The sequence below is a fragment of the Stegostoma tigrinum genome, unplaced genomic scaffold, assembly GCF_030684315.1.
Source record: "Stegostoma tigrinum isolate sSteTig4 unplaced genomic scaffold, sSteTig4.hap1 scaffold_301, whole genome shotgun sequence".
Classification (NCBI taxonomy): domain Eukaryota; kingdom Metazoa; phylum Chordata; class Chondrichthyes; order Orectolobiformes; family Stegostomatidae; genus Stegostoma; species Stegostoma tigrinum.
The window spans coordinates 142,254-161,236 of record NW_026728229.1 but is presented as its reverse complement, the minus strand read 5'-3'; the positions used below and the strand labels follow the sequence as shown (position 1 = coordinate 161,236).

Here is an 18,983-nt window from a genome sequence, read left to right as displayed (position 1 = left end):
CCCCTATTATCACTTCTCCAGCCTAATTTTCCAGCAGTCCACCTGCCACTCTTGCCCATCTCTCTCATCTAAAAAATAGCACTTGCGATCCTTTTATATTACTAGCTAGCTTACCCTCGTATTTCATCTTCTCCCCTCATTGCTTTTTTAGTTATTCTGTGCTGGTCTTTAAAAGGGTTCCCAATTATCTTCACCACATTGTATGTCTTTTCTTTTATTCTGTTCTTGACTTCCATATCAGCCATGGCTGCCTTATGTTCCCCTTCTGTTTCTTTATCCTGCAGGTGAATTTTGGCTGTGCCTCCCAAATGCCCCACCAGAAATTCTGTCATTGCTGCTTCCAGACTCCCGTTCCAATCAACTCTGGCCAGTTCCTCGCTCGTGTCTTTGTGTTACCTTAGCTCAATTATAATACCGTTACATCTGATTCTAGGTTTTCCTCCTCAAACTGTACGAGAATTTTATCACAGTATGGTCACTGTCCACTAGAGGTTCCTTCACTAACTCCATAGCCAAGCCTACATTATTAGGCATCAACCAAATCCAAAACTGTCTGTTGCCTAGTGGGCTCTATCATAAGCAGCTCCAAAAAAACCCATTTTGAAGACATTCCTCACGTTCCTTTTGAGATCTGCTACTAATCTGATTTTCCCTGTCTGTGTACTAAAGTCCCCCTTGATTATTGTGATAGAAAAGGATGTATGAAAGGCACTATCTCCCAATTTATTTTCTTCATATCCTGACTACTGCTAGGAGGCCTGTACATAGCTCCTATCAGGGTCATTTCACCTTTGCAGTTCCTCAACTCTACCCCCACAGATTTTACTATTTCTTGCTATCGATTTATTTCATTTCTTACTCACAAGGCAACCCTTTGCCCATCTGCCTGTTCTTTCGATAGAACTTGCATCCTTAGACAATTAGCTTGCAGCCCTGATCCCCTTCCAGCCACATCTCTGATACCCACAACATCGTACCTGCTAATTTTAATCTGCACTACGAGCTCATTCACCTTGTTTTATATTTCGCACGCACTTAAGACAATAGCCTCAGTCATTGATTGTCCTCTTATCTGCTGCTTCTGCAGTTAGATTCCTGACCTATTCCATACTTTGTCCTATTCCTTGTTCTGAAAACTTTAATAACCTCTGCTGAGCCCTCCCCATCCAGCATGATGCAGATGGAGGCCATTCCATCGGAGCAGCTCCCCCTTTCCCCAGTACTGGTGCTGATGTCTATGAATTCAAACCCATTTTTGCTACAACAATTGCAGAGCTACATTTACCTCTTCAATCTTTTTGACCCTATGCCAATTTGCTTGTGGTTCAGGTAGTAATCTCATTATCATCTTTTCAGTTCTGCTTTTCAATTTAGGCCCTGGGTGCTCATATTCCCTCAGTAGACTCTCTTTCCACCTATATTTTTGCTACCAATGTGGACCACGACTGGATCTACTCGCTCCTACTCCAAGTTTCACTGCAGCCCAGATGAGATATTCTTAACCTGGGCACCAGTCATGCAACACAGCCTCTGGGACTCTTGATCCTGGCCACTGAGAACAGTATCTGTTCCCCTTATTATACCAGCTACATTTACTGCTAGATTTCTCTTTTCGACCCCTTCTTGAACGGCTCCTCGTACCACAGTTCTATGGTCAGTTTGCTCATCCTCCCTACAGCCCCCGCTGAGGGAGCAAGAATCTCAAAACTGTTAAACAAGCTCAAGGGCTGAGGATCCTTCAGCACTTCTTCATGGAAGCCTCTATCTGCCTCGCTTGTAGTCACACCCATCTATCCCTGACCAAATTCGACTGTCTGACTGCCTGCTGAAACAGTGTCCAGCTAACTCTTCCTCATTCCTGACGTGTGGGAGTGTGCAAAGTTCAGACTCAAGCTCATCAACTGTGAGCCAGAGTTCCTCAAGCAACTAACACTTGCTACAAATGTGGTCACTATGAACTGCAATGGGATCTACCAGCTCCCAGTTACAACATATAGCGGCATTCTCCCTCACAGCTTATCACCCAAACTGTCCTGCAAATGATTCCATATCAGCCCCAAAACTTTCCCATATTCTACTGGGCTGCCTCTGAAAAGTCTCATTATTTCAGTGAGAGTATTTATTCAGTGGAACAGCCTCCTCTGATAGAAGCAGTTTGTGTTGATTTCTTCAAACACAAATTTCTTTCAGAAAACATATTGGGTTCCAGATCAAAAGTAATCCAGGAAATGACATGCGGTTGGAGGAGGAGAGGAACAGGTGAATAAATCCATGGTCCCCAAAGCTCTCCAAGTATCTGGGTGTCTTGTAGACCGATTGAGAGATTCATTGCTGTTTAATTAATAATGATTCATTGTAATTTAGTTGATGATTTAATTATTAATCAACTCCCAACAGTACAGAATTTGATTGTTGTTGAAGCTTTTCGTCTTACACTGATTAGTACGTGACACAATACCACATTTGAGACTTGCAATTTGGTATTCTTGCATATGTCCTGACGAGTGCAAGACGAAATGTTTTACTAAAACTTTCTTGATTTAGCAAAGCTCCATTATTATTATAAAAAACAAAAGAACTGTGGATGCTGTAAATCAGGAACACAAACAGAAGTTGCTGGTAAATCTCAGCCGGGCTGGCAACACCTGGAAAGAAAAGATCATCGTTAACATTTTGGGTCCGGTGATCCTTCCCGAGAACTCCAGTTAACCCTGGCTTTTTCTTCACAGATGCTGCCAGACTTGCTGAAATTTTCCAGCAACTTCTGCTTTTGTTCCATTATTTTTCTATTTAAGCATGTTATTCAATGTCAGTGTGGTAGAGAGTAAACTATCTGGACATTTTGTCATCAGGCAATTCATAAAACACAGCACCTGTTGCAACCAGAATTGGACACATCCATTGTACAATGTGGTCAGGGTTCGGGTAAATCAATAAGGATCATATTTCCGTCAGATATTGTAACCTGCTGCAGTTTGTCTCCAACCCAACATCGGTGGGACTTTGCTACAATTCCAAGCAAGTCGCATCCATAGCTAGGAGAAAGAAATTCTGGAACAAAATAAAACACTTGACCGTAGGATGGATGCAGTTTATTATATTGAGACAAACAGGCAGTGTTACCTGAGAGTTTGGCTGTTTCCGTTCCTCATTTTTGCCTGGAGACTCACTCCTTGCTCTGTGGCGCTCGGGCACGGTGCAAACAACACTGCCAGATGGGCTAAACCTGGTCAGCAAACACATCAACAATGGAACAGTTTAGTCAATTCCAGCCAATACTGGAAAATGCTGTGCAAGGACAGGACATTGAGACAAAAGACAGATGCACGTTGGCAAACCAGTGAAAGCATATTCTTAAGTGAGGAACGGTACTGTAGCCGGTAAGAAAGGGTTAAACAGAATCAGATTAATTTTTTACTGTAGTAATTAACTATTAATGGTGATGTCCTGAGCCATTTCTCACAGCAAATTGATGTACAGTTTCACATAATTGTACTAAATATTGTTATAGAGAGGCAAGATTTCACTTCCTGTGCTCCAATCAATTGCACCTGTAATTGCAATGCTTTCCCCACATCGGTAGTGGATTGATTGGCAGATCCAAGCTTAGTTAGACAGAGACTACCTCTTTTACATGATTCTCTTCACTCAATTTGTTCAAGATTGAAAGCTAGCAGGAGTGCATCCTACTATTCTTCAATTTGTATGAATAACATCATCGTGGAGGACCTACTTGTAGCTGTAGATTGTAATCACATTCACAATCAATTTCACTGCAGAGGGGACAGGAAAACATAATGGAACAGCACAGGAGGCGGCCATTTGTCATGTTGTGTCAGCGCTCCCCTTTGGAGAGCTATTCACTTAGTCCTCGTGCCTTGTCCTTTATTATTGTTCTGGCCTTTCCCAACCTGCAGATCTTTCCATGTACATAAGTAATCCCCTTTTCAAAGTTGTTATCCATCTGTTTCCATCAGATTATCTTGACCCATTGCGTAAAAGTAATTATCATTGCCTCCTGGGAATTTTAGCAAAATTCTTTATGGAATGAGTGTTTTTGAACAACATTTGAATAGGGCCACAAACAATGGACCTCCAGATCACCTTGGTGAGGAGCAGCCAAGTAAATTATCCAGGCTGCTCAACACACGTCCCAAAGATATCAGACTGTTCTGGCTATTAACCAGGATACTTTTTATTGCCCCTTTAATAGGGGGCTTGAAAAATCCAATGCCTACTGGGCTGCAATGGACCCCACATTCAGTGGCACACAACAGACTACAAACACCCCTTCATTAGGACTATTATTATGTTAATGAGAGAGGCACATTTGATGGATTTAAGGGTACAAGGAATTTCCCGCTGTCCTAAGCTTGCAAACTTCACTAACATCTTTCACCCCAACCTCAAATTCATCTGGACCATCTATGACAGCCCTTTCCTGGACTTCTCCATCTCCAGTTACTGTCTCACCAATATCTATTTCAAACCCACCAACTCTCACACCCACCTTTACTACACCTCCTCTCATCTACCTTCCTTCAAGAATGTGATCCCATACTCCAGATGTCCTCCTACTTCAAGGACCATAACTTACCTGCTCTGGTGATTCAAAATGCCCTCAACCACATCTCTTGCGTTTTCTGCACTTCTGCCCTCAAACTCCCTCCCCCCAACAAAAATAAGGACAGAGTGCCCCGGTCCTCACATACTACTGCAGCAAGCTCCACATCCAGCACATCATAATTCCACAGCCAGAGAGATATTTCCCTATCTGCCTTCCGTAGGGACTGCTCACTCCATGACTCCCTCATCCACTCCACACTCCCCACAAATCCCACTACACCCAGCACCTTTCCTTGCACCTGCAGGTGCTACTACCCCTGCCTCTACATCTCACCCCTCATCTCCATTGAAGGCCCCTAAGAGTATGTCAGTATCCGATAAGGATTCAGCTGAATGTACGTTCTCCAAACTAGTCGACAGTATCCGTTGCTCCTGATGTGGCCTCCTCTACATTGGTGAGACCAAGCGTAGACTGGAGGACCATTTTGTGGAGCTTCTGCACTCTGTACGTGATATTCAACTGCACCTCCCAGTCACTAACCATTTTAACTAGCCCGCCCACTCCCTGGCTGACGTCCATCCTGGGTGTCCTCCAACGATGCTGTACATAAACCAGAGGAACACCTCATATTCCACCTCGGGAGCTTACAGTCCGATGGCCTCAATGTAGGATTCACTAGTTTCAAAATCTCCCCACCCTCCGGCCTCATCCCATGTCCAACCCCCTCTCTCATCCCTGTCTTCTCAACCTGCCCATTTTCTTTATCACCTATTTGCCCCACCCTTCCCACTAACCAACAAGCCTCCCCACAGCCACCTGCATCCACCAATCACCATCCCATCTATCTTCCCCCAGCCCCACTCCCCTTCCTCCACCCCCGCGTCCTGATGAACGGTGTAAACCCGAAACGTCGACTTTCCTGCTCCTCTCATGCTGCCTGACCTGCGTTCGTCCAACGCAACACTGTATTGTCACTGACTCCAGCATCTGCTGTTTTTGCTATCTCTAAACCTTCCAAGTTGCTTGTTCAACTCTTCTATAAATGTATTACTGCCACTCAAGTGGCAGGGTTGATTTGATTACTGAAAACAGTACATTTGCATTTTTGATTTATTTTAGTGAACAAGTGCTTTTTGTGAAAGGGATCCTTTTTCCTCCTTCCCAAGCTGTTATTCAGATATTTGAGAATACAAAAAGCACTGAAGTCAGTGAACTTGCAAGATCCCTAGGTTGTCCAGCAATTAGGTCTCATTGTAGTGACCCAAGTGCTAAATCAAAGTTATGTCATTGCCATCTGAAATTCCTACCAGCATTAAACATGACTATGTTCAACCATTCGATATCCTAGTTATCAGCCTAATTTTCACCCAATTCTAACACACATCAAACCCATTCGGTCACCATCCCTATGCTCAATGACCCACATTGGCTCCTGATCCAGCAATGCCTAGATTTTAAAATCACTTTCACCATTACCAGTCTGCTTCCAGCTACTTGGACTGAGGTCTGAAATTCTCTCCGCAAACCTCTCTAACTCACTTCCTACCTTCAAGACCCATGTTTTGGTCATCTGGCCTAACCTGACCTTACATAGCTAGCATCAATTTTTTTGTTCATACTCCTCTAGAAAATTTAATTTAAATAAAGCAGTTAAACGAATGCAAAAACAGAAAACAGAACTTGAATACTGTGAATCAGAAACAAAAACAGAAATTGCTGGAAAAGCTCAGCAGGTCTGGCAGCATCTGTGCTGAGAAGTCAGTGCTAACATTGCAGGTCATGATGACCCTTGTCAGAACTATATGAATGCAAGTTGTCATCAGTGAGTTTGACACTACACCACTATAAGACATTGCGTTGATTGAAATGCATGGGTGGTGAATACTGTTATGCAAACAGCATGAAGGTAAAGGAAGCTGTACTATGGGTGAAGATGGGGATAGTAAAGGATGTTTAGTCAGAACAACACTGTCAATTCACTGATTAATAATGTGTATTGGACAAGAATGAATGTGTCTAAAGTTTCTGAGAAGATTTGTAGCTTGGGTTGTGGAGGAGGTTATAGATATGCTCGCCCAGCTGGTGTGTATGGTTGCAGACATTTCATCACCGTGCCTCCGGTGAAGCATTGGCGTTCTGTCCCGCTTGTTATCTAAATGCCTCAGTTTGCTGGGGCAGTTGGCATTACTTCTGTTTCTGTTTTTCAGTGATTTTTATATCGGATCCAGTTCAATGTTGTTGAATGGAGCTCTGGTTAGAATGCCAGGTCTCTGGGAATTCCCCGGCATGTCTCTGTTTGGCTTGGGCCGTTATGGATATGTTGATCTAGTCAAATTCGTGTCCTCCTTTGTCCGTGTATATTGAGACCTGTCTGTATTGTCTGTCAAAGAAGGATACGAATTCAACTGGGACAACATATCCAATAATGGCACAAGCCAAACAGAGACACGCCAACCAACCTCCAAATCCAACGCATCATCCTCCAACATTTCCACCATCTGCAATCCGACCCTATCACCAAAGACATTTTTCCCTCTTCACCTTTATGTGCTTTCTGGAGGGACCACTCTCTCCGTGACTCCCTTGTCCGCTCCACACTCCCCTCCAGCCCCACCACCCCTGGCACTTTTCCCTGCAGCCGAAGCAAGTGCTCCCTGGACTGACTTATCCCCTCCCCGCCCCCCCCACCCAACTCCCCACCTACATTCACCTTCACTGACTTTAACTCTGCCTCTTTGACCTGTCGATCTACTCTCACCCTATCTTCTCCTTTATCCATCTTCTATCCACCTCCCCCTGTCTCCCAATTTATTTCAGAATCCCCTTCCCCTCCCCCATTTCTGAAGAAGGGTCCCGACCTGAAACATCAAGCTTTCCTGCTCGGCCTGCTGTGTTCATCCAGCTTCACACCATGTTATCTCAGATTCTCCAGCACTGGCAGTTCCTACTATCTCTGTTGCCTTAATGTCTGGTCCTAAGAAGTTAAGATCAGGGAAACCTATAATATCCAGCCGAAAACAGTGATCTAAACTGAGCATGACATCAGACTCACCAGAAAGGAGGACAGGGCAACAAAGACCTCAGCTTTTGGAAACCAGACTCAGGCTGAACTGATGGAGCAATCAATTGATTGGTTATTAGGAGGACCAAAGTTAGCAAAAGAATTTCTTTTATATACAGGGTTTAGACTATAAGATCAGAAGATTCAGAATCAGGAGTAGGCCATTCAGCCTCTCGAGCCAGCTTCATCATTCAAAAAGATCATGGCTGATCCAACCTTCCTTACGTCCTTTTCTGCCTTTTCCCCATAAGCCTCAATTCCTCTACTGATCAAGAATCCATCTATCTCAGCCTTAAACATACACAAGGACTCTGGTCTCTGTGACAGGGAGTTCCAAAGACACTCAACACTCAAAAATTCTTCCTCATCTCTGTCTTAAATTGGCACATCTTTATTTGGAGATTATGGCCTCTGGTCCGAGACACTCCCATGAGAAGAAACATCCTCTCAGCATTTACCCAGTCAAGCCCCTTAAGATGCCTTTTTATTTCATGAGATCACCCCTTATTAGAACATAGAACATAGAACAGTACAGCACAGAACAGGCCCTTCAGCCCACAATGTTGTGCCGACCATTGATCCTCATGTATGCACCCTCAAATTTCTGTGACCATATACATGTCCAGCAGTCTCTTAAATGACCCCAATCACCTTGCTTCCACAACTGCTGCTGGCAACGCATTCCATGCTCTCACAACTCTCTGCGTAAAGAACCTGCCTCTGACATCCCCTCTATACTTTCCACCAACCAGCTTAAAACTATGACCCCTCGTGCTAGCCATTTCCGCCCTGGGAAATAGTCTCTGGCTATCAACTCAATCTATGCCTCTTATTATCTTGTATACCTCAATTAGGTCCCCTCTCCTCCTCCTTTTCTCCAATGAAAAGAGACCGAGCTCAGTCAACCTCTCTTCATAAGATAAGCCCTCCAGTCCAGGCAGCATCCTGGTAAACCTCCTCTGAACCCTCTCCAAAGCATCCACATCTTTCCTATAATAGGGCGACCAGAACTGGACGCAGTATTCCAAGTGCGGTCTAACCAAAGTTTTATAGAGCTGCAACAAGATCTCACGACTCTTAAACTCAATCCCCCTGTTAATGAAAGCCAAAACACCATATGCTTTGTTAACAACCCTGTCCAATTGGGTGGCCATTTTAAGGGATCTATGTAACTGCACACCACGATCCCTCTGTTCCTCCACGCTGCCAAGAATCCTATCCTTAATCCTGTACTCAGCTTTCAAATTTGACCTTCCAAAATGCATCACCTCGCATTTATCCAGGTTGAACTCCATCTGCCACCTCTCAGCCCATCTCTGCATCCTGTCAATGTCCCGCTGCAGCCTACAACAGCCCTCTACACTGTCAACGACACCTCCGACCTTTGTGTCGTCTGCAAACTTGCTGACCCATCCTTCAATCCCCTCATCCAAGTCATTAATAAAAATTACAAACAGTAGAGGCCCAAGGACAGAGCCCTGTGGAACCCCACTCACCACTGACTTCCAGGCAGAATATTTTCCTTCTACTACCACTCGCTGTCTTCTGTTGGCCAGCCAATTCTGTATCCAAGCAGCTAAGTTCCCCTGTATCCCATTCCTCCTGACCTTCTGAATGAGCCTACCATGGGGAACCTTATCAAATGCCTTACTGAAGTCCATATACACCACATCCACAGCTCGACCCTCATCAACCTTTCTAGTCACATCCTCAAAAAACTCGATAAGCTTTGTAAGGCATGACCTACCCCTCACAAAGCCGTGTTGACTGTATTTGATCAAGCCATGCTCTTCCAGATGGTCATAAATCTTATCTCTCAGAATCCTTTCTAACACCTTGCAGACGACAGACGTGAGACTTACCGGTCTATAATCGCCAGGGATTTCCCTATTTCCTTTCTTGAAGAGAGGAATTACATTTGCCTCTCTCCAGTCCTCAGGTACGACTCCAGTGGAGAGCGAGGATGCAAAGATCTTCGCAGGTGGCGAAGCAATTGCACTTCTCGCTTCCCAAAGCAGCCGAGGACAAATCTGATCCGGGCCTGGCGACTTGTCAATCTTAACGTTTGACAAAATTTTCAGCACATCAGCTTCGTCTATCTCTATCCATTCCAGCATGCACATCTGCTCTTCAAAGGTTTCATTCACTACAAAGTTGGTTTCTTTCGTAAAGACAGAAGCAAAAAACTCATTTAGGGCTTCCCCTACCTCCTCAGGCTCCACACACAAGTTCCCTATGCTATCCCTGATCGGCCCTACTCTTTCTTTGACCATTCTCTTATTCCTCACGTAAGTGTAAAATGCCTTTGTGTTTTCCCGGATTCCTTCTGCCAAGCCTTTCTCGTGCCCCCTCCTGGCTCTCCTCAGACCATTTTTGAGCTCCTTCCTTGCCTTCCTTATTCTTTCAAACTCCAATGATGAATCCCAACCTGTTTAGTCTTTACTCAGAAGACCCTCCAGAAGAGAGATTTTCCTCGTGAACCTTCTTAGAACTGCTCCAATGAAATTATATCTTTCCTTTAAAATCTGCTGACAGTACTCCAGATGATGTCTCGCCAGCACCTTCTACATTTACCGTGAGACTTCCCTACTCTTATATTCCAACCCCTTTGAAATAGGGGCCAACATTCCATTAGTTTTCTTGACTCCCTGCTGCACCTATATGCTGGCTTTCTGTGTTTCAGTATGTGGCAGTGATGCAGCCACTAACATGTCAGGAATCAGAGGAAACCCAATTGTGCAACAAGGGAATGTGTGACTGGACCAGGGTAACACAAAATCTTCAAATTCAGCGATAGGTAGTTTTTCTTTCAAGGACCTCTGGTGATTGGACAACAATGACTGCAGGAAATCAGAGAAAGACAGATTCAGTAAAAAAATTATAAAATACTTCTCACAACCTCAGAACCTCTAAAGCCCACCATGTGTAATCAAATATTGAAGCAGAGTTAAAAATTAGCAGCCTGTCCATAAACAGAAAGTAGATAACAAGATGGTTTGTTTTTAAAACGGTGGTGGTCGTTCAGTGATAAATTTTGGCCAGACACTAGGGAGAACTTGACTGTTCTTCTAAACAGTGATAAAGGATCTTGCGAACAAGAGGGCAGATGGCCTTGGTTTTAAGTTTTCAGGAAAACAGGGAAAGAGACAATGGTTTTCAACGTCACCAAAAGAAAATCAAGTTATGTTCGGATCAGCCTCAATCTAACTGAATGACAAAACTGGCTCAAGGGGTTGAAAGGCTCACTTCTGTATTCCATGAATCAATACACTTAGACTTTTATGAAAGGATTGGAGGAGAACCAATATATTATTTACAAGAGATAAGCTAGTTGTCCAGGAATTTACAGCCTAATAAGTGTCCTGAGTAAAACTACTGTTTCACCATATAGCCAAGCTGATTCATACTTTAGAAAAGCCCACCTTCTTAACAACTTCCAGAATAGTCAGCCTGATGCATTGTTACAGAAGTCCATTCAGAAGGATTCAAGCAGCATGATTCTTCTGTTCGTTCTGGAACTGGTGGCTTTTAAACTATTCATGTTGGATAATTTCATGTGTCCACACATTAATCCATACATCAACAACGTAGAGATCACACCACCTATTAAATCCTGATTTCTACGGGCCATGTTTGCAGATGCCATGCAAACGCTTGATACATTATGCTCATTGATACATCGAATATCATTGACCAAAAAAGGGCACAGTATTGTCTCATACATAGAACTATGTTTTCTGATCAACAGAATGCTTCCTACCACACAATAGGACTGGGGAGTGAAGATGAGGGTTGACAGCAGCGACTACGTGATAATATAATGCATTTATTACAGTAAATTGGTAAACAGCACTACTTAACAAAATCCAACACTAAGAAATAAGGAGATCTGAAAACAACGGACCAAAAACTTCATTAATGAGTTAGGTTCTAAGAAGATGGTGCAGCACCATGCTCAGATAACTTGGAGGGTTGGCATAGGTTACAGTTCAGGATGAGTGAAGCCCTACAGGAATTTCAGCAGGAGGCTGTGAATTCAAGATCATGTCAAGACATCGTCAAGACAATGTAGGTTGCTGAGTACAAGCATATATTGGGAAGGAGGATTTACTATTAAGCAATGGATATTTTAACAATCCGACCCTACCACAAGCCTGATCATCATGAACAAATTAGTCAGTTTGTTTTGTTTTAAAGGAAGATAGGGTTTAGGAGATTACTGTGCCAGTATAGCCACACCCATCGCTGCCAATTCAAATGTGAAGGCATTTAGTACAGGCGAACACATTTTTAAACTCTGTTCAACCAGGGTTCTAATTAAATCATTCTTAAGATATCAATTATAATTAAAGAACTGGCAAAAGGCAGAGAAAAACAAATCAATGATTTCTGCTGATGGGAAGGTCAGAATAAAGAGGCAGCACCTTAAAATTCGAGACAAGTGGTCAGTAGATGTCAGAAAACAATTTTCTACACAAAGGGGAAGGGAAATCCTCTTCACAAAAGAACAGTTGAGGATATGGTCAACTGAAAATTTAAGAATGGATACTGTTGTGGTTTTGATTAAAAGCACATTGGGATATCAAACCAAGATGACTATCTGCCTCTCTTCTGCAGTTATGCTCATACAGAGGGCACATATACTATTCAATGGGGTATGCTGGAGATCTCCCGCAACTGGTTGGCATTGCAGGAGCTGGAGGGCATCATCTTCCCACATTCTGTCCTCAAAAATAACACTGACCCAAACTTAAGCTTCCTTTTCAATTTATTACATTACAGAGCTCCTTTAAGGGCTGGTTTTTGGGTTAGGTTGATTTCTTAAGATTTATTGCTTTTTAAAACTGTCTAAAACTAAGAATGTCTAAATTGAGCTAAGATATAGATCAGCCACTTTCCAAACTGGAAGGCAGAACATGTTTGAGGTGCTGAATGACCACTTTCTGTTCTTACACACAAATTATTTCAATGACTAGAAAGCATTTTGGGAAAGCTCAGGTCCAGAATGCAGCGCACCATATCAAGGATTATTTACAAGCAACACAAGCCCTCCTCTCCACTTCTGTAAATGCTCCCTGGTAAAAAAAATTATGCTGACAACAGAGCACAACCCTACCCCTCTCTCTGTACCTGTCCATCTCACTGAAGCTGCTGGAGGGTCTTGAGATCTTGCCGCCTGAGGCAGTGGTGGGAAAAGCCTCCTGGACCAGGGTGCTGTGCCCAGCACTGTCAATCACCATAGCCGTCACCTCCTCTGCACTGCTGCCATCCTCCCCGGATGGCTGGTTCTCTGACATGATCCACTCATCTGGCGTCTCAGTTTTGATCCGCATCCCGCCAATTTGTCTGACAGCCTCTGGGCTGTGGTCACCACTGACGCCCGTCTCCACGTACCACTGTCCCACGCGATCAATTCTAACCAGCCTTTCGTCAGCCCCACTGCTCGCCAACTCATCCGGCAGTGGGCTTCTATGGCTGAATCCAGAGGTCGCCCTGCCACGGCGGGTACTGGGGGTAGCAATGCTGCGGGTTTGGGCTGGGCGCTTGGCACCGTCCTGGTTCAACCCTGCCTCTACTTCAGAGACATCGATTCGGAAGTGAATGCCATCAAGGATCTGCGTGCACTTGTCGATGATGTACTGCATCTGGAGGAAGCTGGCAGCTGTCAGGTAGCTGATGATATCAGCCACCTGCAGGCACAGCTTGCCCGTATAGCAGAAGGCCAGGAGGCGCTCAAACACAGCGGGGCTCTTGATGACAGAGATGGAAACAGCACTCATCTCACCCAGTGACATATGATCTCGGAAGTAAGGTGAACTGGCAGCCAACACTGCTTTGTGGGCACGGAACGACTTCCCTTGGACATCGACCACAATGTCGCAGAGCCGCCCCTGCATCCGGAGTTGATTGAGCTGGGCCAGCACTGAGCTACTGAAATCTGGCACCTCCAGCTGGATGCTGCCCTCCTTCTCCATGGTTCTTGGTACAGCTCACACGATCCTGCAGGATAAAACAAGCACAGTCTTAGCAAAAGGGAATATCATCCAAGTCGACTGACTCGCTGAATGCAAACAAAGGGTATGAAGGGTATGCAGGTTAGTTTTAGAATAGGATAATAGGTCGGCACAACATCATGCGCTAAAGGGCCTGTACTGTTCTATGTTCAAACCACACTAAGAGATAGCTAGCCACTCATATCTCATCATATTTTGGTTCAAAGGATTGTTGGGCTGCTATGTTTGAGTCACAGATAACCTGAATATAGAGGGAGAGGCTGGCGCTCCCTCCTCTGATGGATCAAGGCCAAAAGATAGGGAATGAGGATTAAAGCAAGACTAGTTGAGCATTTGTGGATGGAGAAGACACTCATTGAGGCATTTTTTCCTGTCCTCTTACAACCAGGGTGAATGCTTGGGAAAAGTTGTTCTGAAGGAGCTTACACAGCAGTATAAGGGCAATGGGGGGTGGGAAATTTTAAGTCATCCTCATATCCACTACTAGTCCAAATGAGTTGGTTCAGCTTAGTTGGCTGGACAGTTGGTTTGCAAAGCAGTGTGATGCCAGTAGCATGTGTTCAATTCCTAACACCAGCTGACATTACCAAGGAGGACCCTCCTTCTCAACCTCTGCTTTCACCTGAGGTATGGTAGCCCTCTGGTTAAATCACCACCAGCTGTCTCTCTCTAATGACTGCGCTGGCCTATGGTCCGATATCTTGATGGTCCGAAGAAACTGCCATGGGATAATCTTTTGGAAATCCTTCATTTCTTCACCATCCCTATGATATTTCCTTGGGATCCACCAGGCAATCAATTACTAACTCACTGATTACTGCCACTCTAATATCCAGTCACCTGTGTACAGGATCTTACAATTCACAACCTTTCTGAAGATACTGACACCGGCACCACGGTCTTGGCGACTCTTTCCCCTTGCTCTGCTGAATCTTTTTTTCACTACCCACCCTACCAAAGGTGCTTCAGCGCCATATTGACCACACTTCTACTTTGCGGACATCCTTGACTCCTCAACTATGTTTGTGGCCTGAGGTTACTCCGCTCCCCTCTTACTTCTTCAAATATGCCTTTGTTTAGTATTCACTCTAAGGCTAACTGGATTATCGACCCTTCCTCGTTCTCTCTAATACGGCACTGAGTAACTCTACACCTTTACTGCATTTTACCGGTGATCTGCTTCACCGTAAATTCCTCCACCCATAATCATTGCTGGACCTCAGCATCTTGTGTGTCCTTATCCAACTGCAAACTCTCCAATTTTCACCTGTTCCACATGTATTTCATTAATATGTCTCGCTCCACTTTGAAATACCACAACCTTCAGTAAAACTCCCCTGACGTCTCTTGCCTGCTATGCCTTAAACCTTCCCTCCATTTCCATTCAAATTCACCACAATGTTGTAACAATCATTGCTTAAAGGTCAATGACCCCAAATTCAGTCTCAGATAACAACGCAATTGAATATATTCCCCAGCACTGCACAAATCAATGCAGTTAAGAGGCCGGAGGATGAGTACAGCCCCAGGCCAGAGGTCTATACAGGAGATAGTTCACCCCAGGACCGTGATGACCCCTCAATGAATTGAGAGGATGGTAGTTGGGTTGATGCAATTGGTCTCCATGCCACTTTTTACCACATTAAGGCAGTAATGTGCTTTGAAGTTTTACTTCGAGGGCAAATAACTGAACTGAATAAGGAACCTTGACTGTTTCTTTCTGTCCCATACATATCCATCACTGTGTTGTCTAGAACAGTGTATCTCTAAAATCCCACAGACTCCTCAACCAGTGTACACAATATTAATTTACCTAGGCACCTTAACACATGTCAGGAAAGAACTACACAGCATAAATCTGCAGTCAGTGAACGAGATTGCAACTTTATTTGAAGACAAAAGGTTAACAGTTACATTTTACGCTTTTAACAACTCTGTTGCTAACTGCGCAATTCTCTAGAAACGTGAAATTCTTCCCAGATACTCCTAACATTGCTGGTCTGACAAATTGTTCAGTCCGTACTTCTCTTCAGGGCTTGGCACACTCGGTGCTTGGAGGACGAGCTGCACTGGTCACTGCTCTATCCTGACGTGCTTCTAGGTTGGTTGGAGAGTGGGGGTACAGCAGTGACCACAATTGAGCCATAAGGTATCTTAAACTAACAGTATGAGCCAGCTGTACTGTAGTCACATTGAGCAAAGCATGCGCTAAGAGTATAGAGGGACTGTGAGGAAGTCAGCCGAGAGGAGATCATACGTGCGCCTCTGTGTGGAAGCTGAAAGGGCATTTCAGACCCCTTCAACAAACCAAGGGAGCTTTTATTTTAAACCGCTGTTATCCTGTCCTGGGAGTGTTCAATGGGGATGGAGCTGAGGGGATTTGAATTTTAGTTTACCTTTGAGTTCAAATGAGGAGAGGAAAGTTTAGTTTTTATTTTGATTCCTTGTTGTCCCTACCGCAGGAGCATTTGGTGTGTACAGAGTTGAGGCAAAGTCCGTTTTCATATTAGAAGTCAAAGGAATTTGGAGTTGCAAATAATTGAGGAAAACTTACTTTTAAGAGAAATCCACTAAAGAACACAGCAATAACATGCTTGCTAGTAAAACGGGACAAGTGTCCCCTTGTCAAGTAAGGGAGGACACTTCTACACAAAACATATCACAGTGTAGAGCTGGATGAACATAACAGGCCAGGCAGCATCAGAGGAGTAAGAAAATGACAGGTATGACAGGTCAGCACAACAGTACAGGCCCTTCGGCCCTCGATGTGCTGTAATGCTCTATGTTCTAAAACCGACATTTTGGATCTGGACCCTTCTTCCGAAATGACACTCTAAGACCATACCTTTTTAAAAAGTGGCCCAACTGGACGGAATTCTGTAGCAGCCTCACCTGCCCCTGAACCACAGGCTCCACAGCCCAAGATACGTGGCAACAAAGACATAAATTAGGAAGCAAGGCCACTAAGATAACCACAGCAATAGCACGTAGCCTAAAGACTCCCGTTGATAACTAGATGAGATTAGATTCACTGCAGGAGCCATTAGAGATCACTACTGATGAATTAGAAAGGTTAAAACTTGTAGATAAAGAGCAGGACACCAGAATACAGGAAAATCTGATTTGTTTGGGACAGCTGCAGTCACAATTGGAAACAGCCTGCTCTGGTGAGAGGAGGGCCATTGCAGACCAGTGGCCGTAGTGGAGGGCAGCCTCAGCACGGCATTAACAAACCGGAAGAACTGCGTAGGGAACTCCAAGCAGCCATACAGGTTGTCCAAACCTGCAATGCATATCAGGCCATAGTTCAAAGTGCCAGGAACAAATACACAATCTCTAGCAAACCACATCTCCACCCAAAGCTTGTCCTCACCCTCAACAACTTAGCTTTTAACGCCTCTCATTTATTTTCAGGTCAGAGACGCAGCTATGGGGACTAGCACGGGCTCTAGTTATGCCTGTCTCTTTGCGCATAATGTGGAAAATTCCTTTCTCCAGTCCTATTCTGGGCCCCACCCACAACTCTTTCTCTGATATATCAATGATATCATAGGTGGCGTTTCCCCCTCTCATCCAGATTTGGAAAAGTGCATCAATTTCGCTTCCAATTTTCACCCTACCCTAACTTTCACCTTGTCTGTCTCTGACTCCCCCCTTCCCTTCCTTGACATTTCTCGGGATAGACTGGCCACTAATAACCACTATAAACCCAGTGACTCCACAGCTACCTGCTTCCTGTAAAGACTTCATCCCATTCTCCCAGTTCCTCCGTCTGCATCATATATGTTCAGATGATGCCAACTTCAACATGTTCCAGCAAAGTCCAACGCAAGCTGGAAGAACAATACCTCATTTTCTGCTTTGGGACCCTGCAGCCCTCTGGACTCAATATCAAGTTCAATAATTTTAGGGTCTAAACTCTTCCTTGTCCTAAACACCTACTCCACACACCTGGCCGTGTTATCACACAGCCTACCATTACACTCCACCTGTTAGTCACTAGCAGCCCCTATTAACAACTATTCACCCTCCAAAACAGATTGTTACATACTCCTTGGGCAGTCCAACTGCTCTTCTCTCTCTTTTGGCTCCATCCTATCGTTTACTCCCTACCCCAACATCCTCCCTATTTTCTGCATATAAACTGGCATTTTCCCAGCTACCATCAGTTCTGAAGAACGGTCACCAGACCCAAAACGTTAACTCTGATTTTAATTCTTCAGATGCTGCCAGACCTGCTGAGCATTTCCAGCAACTTCTGTTTTTGATCCAGGGTACCATCCTGGCAGCAACTGCAGGAACAAAAGCAGGCTGTGGCTTATACATGGAGGATGACAGGGGCAACCGCACAATGGAAACAGCTTTAAGGGTTCCCAGCCACGAGCGCACAAGCTATCGTCCACGAGCAGGGCACATTTATTCCATTGTCCTTTTTTGTCCTTTTTATTTCTGTTTAAAAAAGGCAGGGGCCTGGAATGGGTGACAATTGAAATGTAATGTAGAATACAGTATCAGATATTAAACCAAGATATTCACAGAAATTAGCTGGAGCCGCTACTCTAAGAAAGGTTAAACCCGTGTGGAGCTTTTATTGTGTATTATGTATTATTGTAATGACTGTATCAAAAAAATGTAGCGTGGACTCAAAGGAAAATGATGTACCCAGAATATCTGTGGTATGACCCACTAGACTTGGCAGTATGTGTAGATGGGACCCCCTGGCAGTTAATAGAAGAAAGAAAAGGGAATTATTTAATGATCCAGCCACAGCATACGGGGCAGAGGTGTCAGCAGTCAATACCGTTGATCTGGCTAATTTGGAAAATAAACTCAAGATCTTGTCCTTATAGGGCTCATTTGAATTATTGGGTCTAAATACAGACAAACAATCATTAAGACACCGTGGGATGACAACAGAGAATCAGGGTAGCTACCACTTAGTGGCCAAACTGGAGGGACACACCAAGATGCACCAGATCATTCAGGGGAAAATCAGGGATGACGATGAGCAGCAAAACCACACCCCATTCAGCATTGATGAAAACCGGACAATCAAACAGCTGAGGGAGGAACTCTGGCAGACTAGCCAAGGGAAAGTCCTGCCCTGATCAGTGATGTATGTGAACATCTGTTCCAGGTGAGAACCACAGCAAGATTTCTAGCTGTCAGTTCTGGCAGCTCACTAAGGTGTGGCATAATGACACCTGCAAGGATACTCTCGGCAAGGCACTGGGCTGGTGCTAGGGATTCCAATTATCCCGAGTGACAAGTTGGGTTAAGGACCTTTGAAGTAAAAAAAAAACTAGAATTATTAACAAAAATGGTATTTGGATGAGTTACC

At 44.3% G+C, this 18,983-nt stretch overlaps 1 protein-coding gene across 3 annotated transcripts in view; it reads right to left on the bottom strand.

Moving 5' to 3' along the window:
• Window positions 1–18,983, bottom strand: part of zbtb37 (zinc finger and BTB domain containing 37) — a 35,484-nt gene that overhangs the window by 10,577 nt on the left and 5,924 nt on the right. For all 3 annotated transcript variants that reach the window (XM_048539876.2, XM_048539877.2, XM_048539878.2), the window contains exons 3-4: window positions 12,759–13,628; window positions 3,124–3,226 (exon numbers count right to left, since the gene is read on the bottom strand). In XM_048539876.2, coding sequence (XP_048395833.1) covers window positions 3,124–3,226; window positions 12,759–13,603 — 948 coding nt within the window. In that variant the 5' untranslated portion in view covers window positions 13,604–13,628. The remainder of the gene's footprint in view (window positions 1–3,123; window positions 3,227–12,758; window positions 13,629–18,983) is intronic.